The 12,370-nt window shown below is 35.6% G+C and overlaps 1 protein-coding gene across 1 annotated transcript in view; it reads left to right on the top strand.

Moving 5' to 3' along the window:
• Positions 1-12,370, top strand: part of MYOM1 (myomesin 1) — a 138,018-nt gene that overhangs the window by 30,526 nt on the left and 95,122 nt on the right. Inside the window, 3 exon segments of the mRNA XM_058556881.1 lie at positions 4,117-4,257; positions 7,232-7,571; positions 8,039-8,196. Of these exon segments, the coding sequence (XP_058412864.1) occupies positions 4,117-4,257; positions 7,232-7,571; positions 8,039-8,196 (639 nt within the window).

Genomic DNA, 12,370 nt, shown 5'->3' with positions numbered 1-12,370 from the left:
AGTCCCGTCTCTGCATTGGTCATTTTTAATAGCTCCTCAGCTGATTCTGATGTGAAGCTAGGGTTGAGAATCACCAACTTAGGGTATAATTACAGGAGGATGAATCTTGATTTCACTTCATTCAATGAACATTTATTGAACAGTGTCAGGCACTGGACACAGTGCTGAAGATACAAAGATAACTGAGACCATCCTTCTCCTACAGTAGTCATACGTGTGGGAAAGAGAGAGAGAGAAACTAATAATGCAGTATAACTGTGAGCAGATAGAGATGGGTGATGCTGAGTTTGAAAGCAATGTCAGCAAATGACAATGCCCACAGCCCAACATTTTTCTGAAACATGCTGATAGGTTGTCAGAATATTTTCAGAAAGTAATATAATCATTAAGCAGATCCATACTTAACATTAGTATGAATAAGGTTACCTAACCTGGGGAACCTAGGACATTTTCCCAAAATTATATGGTGATTATAAACATAACTTAAAGGAACTCACATATTACTTTATGTAAAGTATAATGAGATTTTTTATGTTTTATTTTCAACAGGACTGTGATGATTTCATAACCTCAATTTATGTGAATAAATTCAGGAATAGCAACTTCAGAGTCATTATGAGCAGCGTGACATGGTGTAATGGTTTCTACAGTGGGGAGTCCATGAAAGCAAACCATGGAGGTGTAAGAAGAAATATTAGCACTTCTATTTTTTAAAACATCAGATTTGGTCTTTAAAATTTTTCTATTGATTGACTGTTTCATAAAGTAAGAATATTTATACAGCAGTATGTGCAAAGAACTTATAAATAAACAAACATGTATAGGTGATATGCCCCCAATATTTTTGGAACAAGAACACTCAGTCACAAAAGTTGGAGACCACTACTATAGTGGAAAGAACACTAACCCAGAGGGGTGCTACTCCTGGTTCAGCTACCAACTTGCTGTGTGAAGATGGGCAAGTTACAAAGATGCTCCAGGTCTGCTCTGTCAATAAAACGAGGAACCTGGTGTAAATGTCCCTGAGATCTCTTCCGGCTCTGAGATTCTATAAGTGGTTTTGTTCTTGCTTTTCCTGTCAAGAATAATTATGAAGTTGTAAGAGCAGAAGGTTATCTTTCATTGTTTTTGTTCAGTGTTTGAATCGGATGCAGGTGTAAGCCTATTTCTTTGTTCTTGGAATATTTCCAGAGAATGCTTTCTGTACCTTGGCTACATCCCTTCCCTATGGTGCTGCTGGTCATAGATGTGATGATATCATACACACCAAAGTATTTTTTAAAATTCTGCTGACTTTAGGCATATATATCAACAGAGGACAGACAATTAATAGCAGAGTACAAAAAGAGGTAACTAGGCATGGTTACAGGTGCGTGGTGCACACATGCACACACAAATCAATCCTTACCTGTCGCTTTATTTCATTGCTGTCATAAATTGAAATTCAGGAAGTTAATTTAGATTTAAGTTAATCAAGATTTAAGCTGAGTTCATAAAAAACATTAAATGTAGTTTTAATAGTTAAAAGACCCACACAGATCCATACATATCAAGTTTAGTATCTACTCAGAAACTGAGTTATAAGGCAGAGAATTATTTTCAAAATTTAGATACAACTAAAAGCCCAAGAGGTTAGCAAGCCCTTATTTAGTTCTTTCATTTACGTTCAAAGAAATTTAAATTTTCCATATCCTAGTTAACTCCTCTAAAAACATTATTCAACTTTAAAATTCGATAGAGTAAGATATTAGAATTTGGTATTCATGGATCATAACAAAATAGACTATTGATAGGTTTTCTTCAAATAATTAGTTACACATGATTATATAGTTAATTCCTCAAAACTTTGTGTTTCTCTGATTTAGTTTTGTTTTCCAGCTTCAGTAAATAACTTAGCATTATTAAATAGTCTGTTGGCATAATATTTTAGCATCTATTCCTTCTCATACTCTTTTTTATTGGAATTCAAAAGCTTGTAGAAACTTTAAAGAGCATAACAAAAATCTGTTTTTTTCTAAAAATTTGGATTTTGTAAGTAATATTATATAATACGTAACATCATAATGCTTTTTATGAAGTCTATTGTTCCAAATGAAATATAAAATGGAAACAGATAATAGTACCATGAATCTTTACCATAAAGTTCAACTATTAAAAGCCAGCTGCTGTGAGTTATCTGTGAGAATGGAATAATCACATTCTGGCACAGTCTAGGTAATAAATGCATCTTTTAAAGATTTATCTCAAAGGGAAAATGACAGAAAATGAACAATAACACAACAAAAAGAGTGACAAATCATGGCTGTTTTGATGTAAATAAATGTTGAAAATACAAGCTCATGAGAATATGACTGTAGACACTAGAATGAAAGTAAAGAGAAAAGAGCAAAAACAGAAAAACAGGAGAGAAATTAGAAAATGTAAATGTTCTATAAATAGAAAAAAGAAATTCTTAAACTCCTTAATTAGTTTTATTTTGTACAGTTGTGGAATAAAGAGGTGAAGGAAAATACCACTTTAGAGTTAGCCGGGTATAAGCGTAGCCTGTACTTTGTAACCTGCAGGGGGGCCATAGAATGCAGTCATTTTGCTGCGGCCTGGAACAGCCAGCGGGGAACAGATTTCACTGAGGCTTCCAGTTGGTAACCAATCCACAAGCTTGAATTCAAGGTTCTAACTTTTAGTTTTAATGCTGGTTATAGAATAAGAGTTAGATATTCACCCTGAGGGAGGGTGTAGTTAGTGGAGGAGGAAGAGTTGGCCATTTCCATGCTACCACTCCAGTCTGGGGATTAAAGGCAGTAGCCCAGCCTTCTCCACCAGGCCCAGAGCCACTTCACCCCCTGTACTTCCTAGAAGCCCTTCCAATTCTGTGCTACCTGTTTAGCAGAGGGTAGGGGTACTTGCATTATTATGTATCCATTTTGTACTTTGTGTATGTTTGGCTTGTCTTCTGCTTTTGATTTAGGTAATTTTCTTTGCTTTTCCAAATGCTTTTTAAAGATTGGGAAATGGTCAAGGTTTGAATGGTTTGGAAGCTTTTTCTGTTTCTACTGGGCAGCTTGCTTTTCCCATGCTGCACCACTCGTACACTTCACTTTCTCTTCAAATTTTCTCTAGACGAGGGGTCTTTTTAATATTAGCTTTTTATTTTAGAATTGTTTCAAATCTACGTGAAACTTAAAAGGATAGGACGGAGAGTTCCCATACAGCTCCCTATTGTGAACATCTTTCATTACCGTGTAGACCAGGGGCTTTTGACCTGAGTTCACGGATTAACTTCAGGGAGTCCATGAACTCCTGAAATTTATGCCAAATTGTATATGTTTGAATGAAAATGCACTTTATTTCTTTCAAGAACTATGTAGATTGACGGTACCTTTAGTTTTGTCAGTCTTTTTTCTCCAGGTGCAATCTGCTCTCGTGTTTTCTGCCCCACTTGTGCATTTTTTGGTTTATTAGAAACTATCTCCACATTTGTGGAAATGCACATTTGCACCAGTGTGCATGGGTGGATTTATGTGCACAACAGAACTGATAAAAGGGTTCTTTATCACAGCCCTGTAATTCTCTGAGTCACTCAACACTGTGTGTTCACATAAAATGTATTAACTCTATTGTTTGAGTCCAGTGTTCCTTCACATGAATGAGTCTGTTTACACTATATAATAAAGGCCTCCAAGTTGAACCTACAAACCCTGTACCAGAATTTCCTGGGCTCCCTATCTATAAAATTTTGATTTTTATCAAGCCCCTGAAAGGATTTGGATGCACAATGTATCCAAACCATTTATATAGACTGCCTACATTTTGAACATTAACTTAACAGCAAAGGATGTTTGGAATTATTACAAAAGCCCTGCTGTGTTCCCTTGAAACTTTAAGGGGGAAGAAGCCATGAAATTACTATGCACCTATTTTTCTTTTGTGTCTATACAGAGTGCATTGAGGTCTTTCTCACTCCACTTTAGTTCTCAAGATAAAAGATAATTATAACATTAGAGATCTGGGATTCTGTGAAACCTTCCCCAAGTTAAAACTTCCTTTTATAAGCATTTTTTATATTTTAAGTGCATTTTTTTTGTTATCGTCTAATATTAGGGATTTTTGTTTCAGACTTACAGATTCCAGTCTGATGTTAGAAGATTATTCATCCAAGTTGAGCCCCCAAACAAAGAGAGCCAGGAAGAGCCTTCTCTCTGGGGAGGAGAAGGAAAATCTGCCAAGTGACTACATGGTGCCCATGTTCTCAGGACGGTGCGTATGCATTTTCTTCCTGGCTTTGATTATTAGAGAGTGGAGAGTAGATGTTGTCAGATAATAATAATAATAGCAGCTAACATTTATTGAGCAGTTACTGTGTACTGGTTGAGAAAGATCTGAGGAAGCTTGGAACACTGGTCTGAGGGAGATATGTTCATTGTAAAAATCTTTGCCATCACATAGGATGGCTACATGACAAAAGAGAATGAGTAGGAACTTAATTCTAATTATGTAACTAGTTGAAATTGAATGCTAGTGATTAGACACTATATATAATCACTGTAAATACAGTATAAAGAAAGGTTCAAAACTATAAAATGTTGGGTATACTAAAAAAAATAATCAGATGATATGTTTAGGTAGATGGAAACTATCCTAATTACCAGTGTGGTTTTAATTATTGTTCATTAGGAAGAAAAAAATCTTAGATAACATAGACTAAGTTAAAGAATTACATCATAATTAGAATGCCTGGCTTTTATTTGTTGAATGTGAAATAGATTACTGTTTATTTTGAGGTAAACTTCAAACAAAATAATCACTAAATCACAAGTCTGTGTAATGCCAAATTTCTGTGTTTATAATATAAAGGTTTGTTTCGAACAGTAATAATATCCAAAGGAACCTTGAAAGGAAACTTGTCTGGAACACCAAATTAAAGTTTAACGGGAACTTTCTGAGCCTTTCCTGTTTATTTTCCTTTGAGTGGAGAATTAGTCACAGAGCTGAGATGATACTCAAAATGAGATCATCCTCTCAGGGCAAATGCTATCAGTAAATTCAGCAGGCAATACTGTAGTGTCATTTTTGGTGACCTACTTCTGTTTCCCTTGTGTTTTTCTTCCCATTCTTCTCTGACTGTTCTTTTGGAATTATTTCAGAGGCTAATGTCATAATTGCTCTGAACCCAATTAGGGAGGTAAGAGGATAAATATTCTCTGTTTAGCTTTTTCTTTGATATCTCTGATTTTTTTAAAGTGAATTTCCCATTGGAGCATGCTTATTTGCTAAAATGCTTGCCCAGACTTAGCCTCTTCAGTTAGTTTAATATACACTCATATTCCTTATAGGAGATGGCTAGGCTAGAAGAGTAAAGTATTTTCAACTTTTTTCCCACTCTGTTTTTAAAAAATCATTGAAATACCACATCAACTGAGCATTAACCTCATGGCATGCCTCACCACCTGTGTGAGCACTACATGAAGCTTCTCACTGTCAATGTCTTCTCCTTCCCCACCAAACTCTTTCGTCTCCTTGAGGCTAGTCTGAAGAAATGATAATTTACAAATTAAACCATGATAAAACAAAATACGAATAAAAATTCATCTCCTAGGTTTTATTTCCAGTTCTCCTTTATTTTTTATAGAGAGCCATCTCCTATGTTCTATTACTGTGTTGAAAATAACATAAGGGTGTTAACAGTACTAACAATCTAAGAAGAGAATGGGAAAGAAATGAACCTTTGTTGAGTACCTGTTGTTTGCTGGGAATCATACTCAGTGTTTTATATAAACTATCTTGCTAAATCCTCAATACGGCCCTGGAGAGGTATTAGTATATCAATTTTTGGACAAGGAACTCAAGGCCCAGTGACTTGCTGGAAGTCACATGGCTAGTAGTGGAAGAGCTGAGAGTCCCCCTAGGATTGACCAATGCATTCTGCAATTATAGCATATTTCTGGAAAATACCATTTCTTCTGCATGGCATTTGAAAATTCCACTTCTTATTGTCTGATAAATTGAGTTAACTTTGTGTAAGCAACAGGGTTTTGAGTTGAGACCGGCAGAGATAGTCAGAGGACTGGGAAGGTTTTAAATTCATTTAAAATTTGTAGTAGTGCATTTCTGTTAGCATCATATTCTTGCTATCGTATCCAGATTATAACACGGTTGTCACTGACATGCACTTATATTTACTTAAAGGAGAGCGTCCCTGCTGTGCGAGTCAAAAATATTTTTTACGTGTATTTGAGTTCTCATGTGAAATAATTACAGTTTTTCTGAGGTTTAGCTTATTTGTAAATGGAAAAGGCAAGGAGACTGTCACTCCATTCTGCCCTCTAGAGCTATGTCAATGTGTCCACTCTTAGAGGTAATGTGAGCTTAAACTTAAAGTTCTCTTAGAGTTGTCTCAACTCGGGCAAGACTAGCATTGAACATAATCCATTATTATATATATTGAATCATATTACAAAGCTCATCTTAAATCTCTCTACTGTATATTAACCTCTATAGAGAATTCCAAGCAGATTCTCATGATGGTTTGTTTTGTATTCACTTATTAATTCATTCACTTCCTATCTCACTCAAAAAAAAAAAAAAAAACCATAGAGATAATTATGGCAGGACACTAAGCTAAAAATCTTCCATCTTTCTTTTTCTTCACCTAAATTATAGTGGATATATTACTTACTTCCTTAGTAGAAACTACCTTATTAATATTTGTAGAGATAGAGATAAGGAAAAAGAAATTAAAATTTACTCACATAGTTTAGTAAGAAACAAAGTGGACTAATCTTGTCTCCCAAATGTTTCAGTAATATTCCATGAGAAATTCCAAACTTGGGCAAATGTTGAGTCCTATTCCTCAGCAAACTAAGAACCAGGGAAATGACTTTGGGCAAGTTATCTAATTTCTGAGTCTTGTTACCATACATCTAAAATAGAAATGATACAGTTTACCTCATAGGGTTGTTGTGGGGATAAAACGAGAAAAATGTATGTAAAAAGCACTTGGCAAGAACCAGGGCCATAATAGGTATTATCATTGTTGTTATCATTATTTGTTAAAGTGATGATCACTTCCATTTGTGAAGACTTAGCTCCTGATTTACCAGGTTTTTCTATGTCAGGTTTTCTTTAGGCACAGTACACAGTGTCTGAGGTCTGGTAATTTGAACTTAGTAAAATTAGGCAATCTTATCACTGCCATCCACTATATCCATATTTTGCTGTTATTATATTTTAGCCAAAAGCATGTCAGTGGAATTACAGACACGGAAGAAGAAAGAATTAAAGAAGCTGCTGCTTATATAGCCCAGAGGAGTCTTTTTTCTAGTGAAGAAGGAATCACGGCATCCAAACAGGCCGCAGTATCCAAACAGGCCGCAGTATCCAAACAGGCCGCAGTATCCAAACAGGCCGCAGTATCCAAACAGGCCACAATATCCAAACAGTCTGCAGTATCCCAACAGTCCGCAGCGTCCAAACAGTCCACGTCCAGTCTCCACCAGGAGGCGACTTTGGAGAAGAAGTCCAGGAAAGTTGCAATTCGAGAAAAGGCAGAACAGCTGTCGCTGAGAAAAACAGTAAGAAAAGACAATTTAATGTAACTTACAAATGTGGAAATGTATGTAACAAGTTGTGTGTGTGTGTAGATATAGATGGATGTGTTTCAAATGAAGAAATATGTGGTCTTGTGGAGAAACAAAACTAACAAAAACAAGGAGAAAGACAGAGTGTATAGGCAGAGTGTATAGGTCAAAGAAAGACAAACCTAATAGTTTTAAACTCCATGAAATTTTAGGTTCTACAGAAATTCAAGTTCTAAAGAATCTTAAGAAATTCACTTCAGGGAAGTAAAATATGTTTCTCAGGCTTAGAATGTTGAAAATTAAATGATGTATCTGTTTTAAAAAGAGGCAAGGGAAATGCATTGATCTAAATACAAAAGTAAGGCTCCAAATGGAAAAATGGTAATTTTGGTTTCTACTTGTTATTTGAGTAGCACAGGTTACTTTGATTTCATAATATTTTGATATATATATTTTTTCAGTTAGAAGAAACAGAGGCATTTCATAAAAAGCTGAATGAAGATAATCTTCTTCATGCTCCTGACTTTGTCATTAAACCTCGTTCCCACACTGTTTGGGAGAAAGAAAATGTAAAATTACACTGCTCTGTATCCGGCTGGCCAGAACCTCGTCTCACATGGTACGTTATCTTTATGGAAACTACTCGTAGAATCGATTACACAAAGTTAATTTACCTCTAGTGAAAAATTTAGCATTATGAATATGCAAAAGTTAATGAAAGCATCTACAATTTTGTAGATATTTTTTAAATAATGAAGAAAGGATACTGGGATCAATATTTTATGTATGGGAAGAAAGAACAGTCTCGCATATATTATGATACATTATGATAATTTACAATCCTATTATACGAATGGGTCTTTATCTTATATAAAGTGTTATAGTTTAGTCAACATATATATATATACACACAAAGAAAATGTATGTCTATAACTGCTATGGGTCCTAAAAATTAAATTAAAATTTGGTCCCATTACAATACAGGTATCATTTTGTGACCAGAAGCAATACTGCCTTTTTAAAACATAATTAAAAACCTGAGGGCTCCATCTCTACTCCTCACGTGAGCTAAGGTTTCAATGTGCTTTCTAAAACCAAACAAAAAAGGAATTGGATAGGAGATATTGCTCAATATGGGAACTTAAGAAATATTCTTTCCATGAAAAATGAGCACCCTTTTTCTCCTTCCATTATATATCCTATTGCAATCGTCAATGACTTTGTGATCCCTAAACTCAGAACCTTGCTGTTGAATGTCATGAATGTCTGCCACAGAGAGCAGAAGTATGAAAACAATTGAACCGATTTAAAAAGACATTTTCAGTTTTATTCTCTGACCCAGCTATTTTGCATACTGTTCTCTCCTCCTCAGGAGTGGTGGTAAATGCACCCTGTGCCTCAGTATAAACACTGCACGGAATTGCATTGCCACCTGCAGAGCGCCTGCCTCTTTCTCCTTTCTTTTCCATTATTTCTGATGTTGGTCAGACACTTGGCTGGCACTAATGAAGGTAGCTGACAAGATAAATCCAGTTACCTGTCCAAGGTTATTCTTAAGGAGCAGGATGAGTTTTTAAAAAAATTCACCTGTGATATCGATCTGCCTGTGATAATATTGGATTTACTTACAAGTTTTCATCTGTGTAAACTCTTATCAGAGTTCTTGAGTTTGAAAACCAAAGAATTAAAACCAAAGCCAGCTAATATTATAGTGAACAAAGATGAGAAATGTAGAAACCTATTTCAATGAAAATGAAGTTTTTAAAAATCAATTTACAAGCTTTAAAGTATAAAAGTTAACTATAGTAAGTTAGGAATCAATCCATCTTTGCCTCACCTTTCTCTGTGACTATAGAGTTGCACAATTTGACCTATTAAAGAGACATTTCTTCTTGAAAAACTGATTATTTCCCACTTCAAAAAAATGTCCAAACTTTCCTATAGAAATACATAAAGAATCACAAGTTTTCAGCTCTAAGAAACATTATTTGGTCAGTAAAAAATTTCTCTTCTTTCATCAGTTAAAATATATTGTTAATGAATGAATAATTGGAGTCTTTAATCAGGTAAATATATTTATTATACAGTGTCCCATCTCTGTTTTCCTGCTTTTTAAAGATTAAAGATGACTTTCAAAAGGATAAAAGTAATCTCTGGGAGATAAATATTAATTTCTTAAGCATTTATTTATCCTGTGAAATACACAGCAACTAGAATACAAACCCAGTCACGTACCGTTGAGGGTATTATTAAGCCAGGGTAATGTGGTTCCACAAAGGCAGAACTCCAACTCTGTGGAAGATTAAACTCCTTTCATCGTATTTTGTTGGCCTGGAAAAGGAGTGATTTAAAAACAAACAAAAAAGATAAAATCTCCCCAGAAAAATATGAGATGACCAAACTGTTGACCCTTAGAATTCCAGTTAAATTGAAAAATAGAAATACTGTCAATTTTTAGTTATCCTCACTAATGGAGCTTAGAAGTAGTACGATTGACCCCTCAAATCTTTCACATCTGGCTTAGAAATATGTATTTCATTTATTTCTGAATTTTATGTCCTAGAGGCTCATTTTAAACATAAATGAAGGCAGAGAGACAAGATTTGTCTCAGAAACGATTGGGAGGCTGTTCATTTACTGGAACAAGCCTTCTTTAGTTCCTGCACTCTTTAGTGCTTGCAGAAGGCAGCTCTATTCTTTATCAAAAATTCTCCCAGTAGGGACAAGTCAGAGCATTTCACCGAAAGTCCTGTTGCCTTGCAAGTCAAGTGAAAAGTAAATATTAAAACAAAAGAACCAGTGGACAACTAAGAAAACAGTTAACCGTACTTCAGAGAGCAAGATTTGCCACTGGATAAAGCTGAAATTTGGACAGTCAGCTAGCAGATAATTGAAAACTGGCTATGGCAATAAACAAGGTCAGACCCAGGTTTTGTGGGGGCATGAAGTTTATACAATTTGGGGGACACTCTTTACAAAAAAGAATTTAAAGTTAGTTGTATAAATGAGGCATAGAGCCTTGGACAGACCCACGCTGGTGAGAGACCCTGAAACTTCAGCTTCATTGGCTTCAAGGTAAATCTACCTCTGGGAATAAACTTCTTGTGGGATGAGTCTACCTTCATGGGTGTATTGCCTTTTTAAAAATAACCATTAAATGAAGCTGTAATTTACTTTGCAATGCTGGTACAGAGTATGCAATCTTCGGTAAGCATCTTCCGCCTCAAGGAGCAGGGAACCCACAACCCAAGCAAGAACCAAGGTTGTTGGTGATTACTTTGCTGGCATTTATGCCTTTTTGGTACCCAACTGCAGTTTCCTGGGCCTGACACTGAGTACAAGGATGAAAGAAATAATTGGGAAAGAGCTTCCTGAATAGAAGAAGGTAAATTACTGGAATAAGTTTGTGATGATGCTTCGTGCAATGACGCTGCCTCCACTTCTAGCAGTTGGGTCCTTAGGCGTGTGTGCCTGGGGCCTGGCTCCCTTAGAGACCTTTCCATAGTGGGTTTGGCTCAAAGTTTCCACTAGGCACCCTTAGGTCATGGAAGTCCCTGAGGTCTAACAAATGATATGAACACGCAACAGCTGCTCTTTGGCCTATCGCACTTACTGACCAAATCTATCTAAATGGAATCTAGAGGTGACCCAGAGAGTGCTAAATGACAGGGGCACACATCACTCATCATGGCCAGGTGCAAAGACGCTGAGGAGCGCCATCTTATTCCCAACTCACTTCGAGAGAAAAAGGAAGCCTGTTTAGGCATTGGGTCCAGTTTCATTGCAGAGAACACTGCTGCACCACCACAAGGAAGCTGGCCGTCCTGAGGGGGAGCTCTGTCTACATAGAAGGAAAAATATATATGTGGTGAAAAAAACCAAAGTTGTTTTACTTAATAGGCCATATTTATATAATAACTTGTATAATAGGCTATATCTTGATTTAAAGGAGGAGGGAAAAAATTGTTTTTGTTTTACTTGCCTGAAGAAACTCTTGAAGGATGTGTCAGAATCTAAGGAGAGTGGTTAATTGTGGGGAGGAGCTGGGTAGAAAGCAGACAAGTTTGAGGAAGAGGACTGTTCCCTGTGCACCCTCACACTTTCTGGTTCTTGGACCATATAAATGTATTGCCTGGTCAAATTTTTAAAATTATACAAAATAGGAGAGAAAAGTTCTCTTTAAAAGAAGGAGAAAGCAGAGTTAATTTTACACTTTTTTTTTTTGAAGAGCCAGATTTAATTGGATTTCTAGCCCAAAGTCTAGATCAATTTTGTCAATGGAAATCTGGATTGTAATCTGCAGGGAGATTCACAAACTTACTGGAGTAATGTATTGGTATTCACTCACTCAACATCTGTGTTTTCAGATCTATATATGGATACTGGGCTAGATCCTCAAAGGACACACTTAAAATACATGTTTGGAATTCTTCACATTGCCCCTAAAGTCACTGTCAAATAGACACTTAAAGAAATTTGTCATTAGGCATGATAATAATTCAAAACCTGGAAATAAAATAGTACGAGAAATGTATCTTAGGAAGATTCTGGATATTTGGAAAAGTTTTATTCTATTTTTGCAAATTACAAGAATTTATGAATTCCGTGATAGAATGTATTGAATTTGTTTACAAGATTAGAGTTCTTTACAATGTATTTAAACTTAGCAGTTACTACCATATTATCTTAGCAAAACAATCTACACTTAAGACAGTTAAAAATTATTTATAATTTATAATTACTTCCCAACAGAACGGTTTGGAGTTTTAAAATTTTTCTTGTTTATTTATGCC

This window comes from Diceros bicornis, chromosome 16 (genome assembly GCF_020826845.1).
Source record: "Diceros bicornis minor isolate mBicDic1 chromosome 16, mDicBic1.mat.cur, whole genome shotgun sequence".
NCBI classification, from domain to species: domain Eukaryota; kingdom Metazoa; phylum Chordata; class Mammalia; order Perissodactyla; family Rhinocerotidae; genus Diceros; species Diceros bicornis.
Note: the sequence above shows the minus strand (reverse complement) of the source record. Positions and strands in the feature narration are given on the sequence as shown.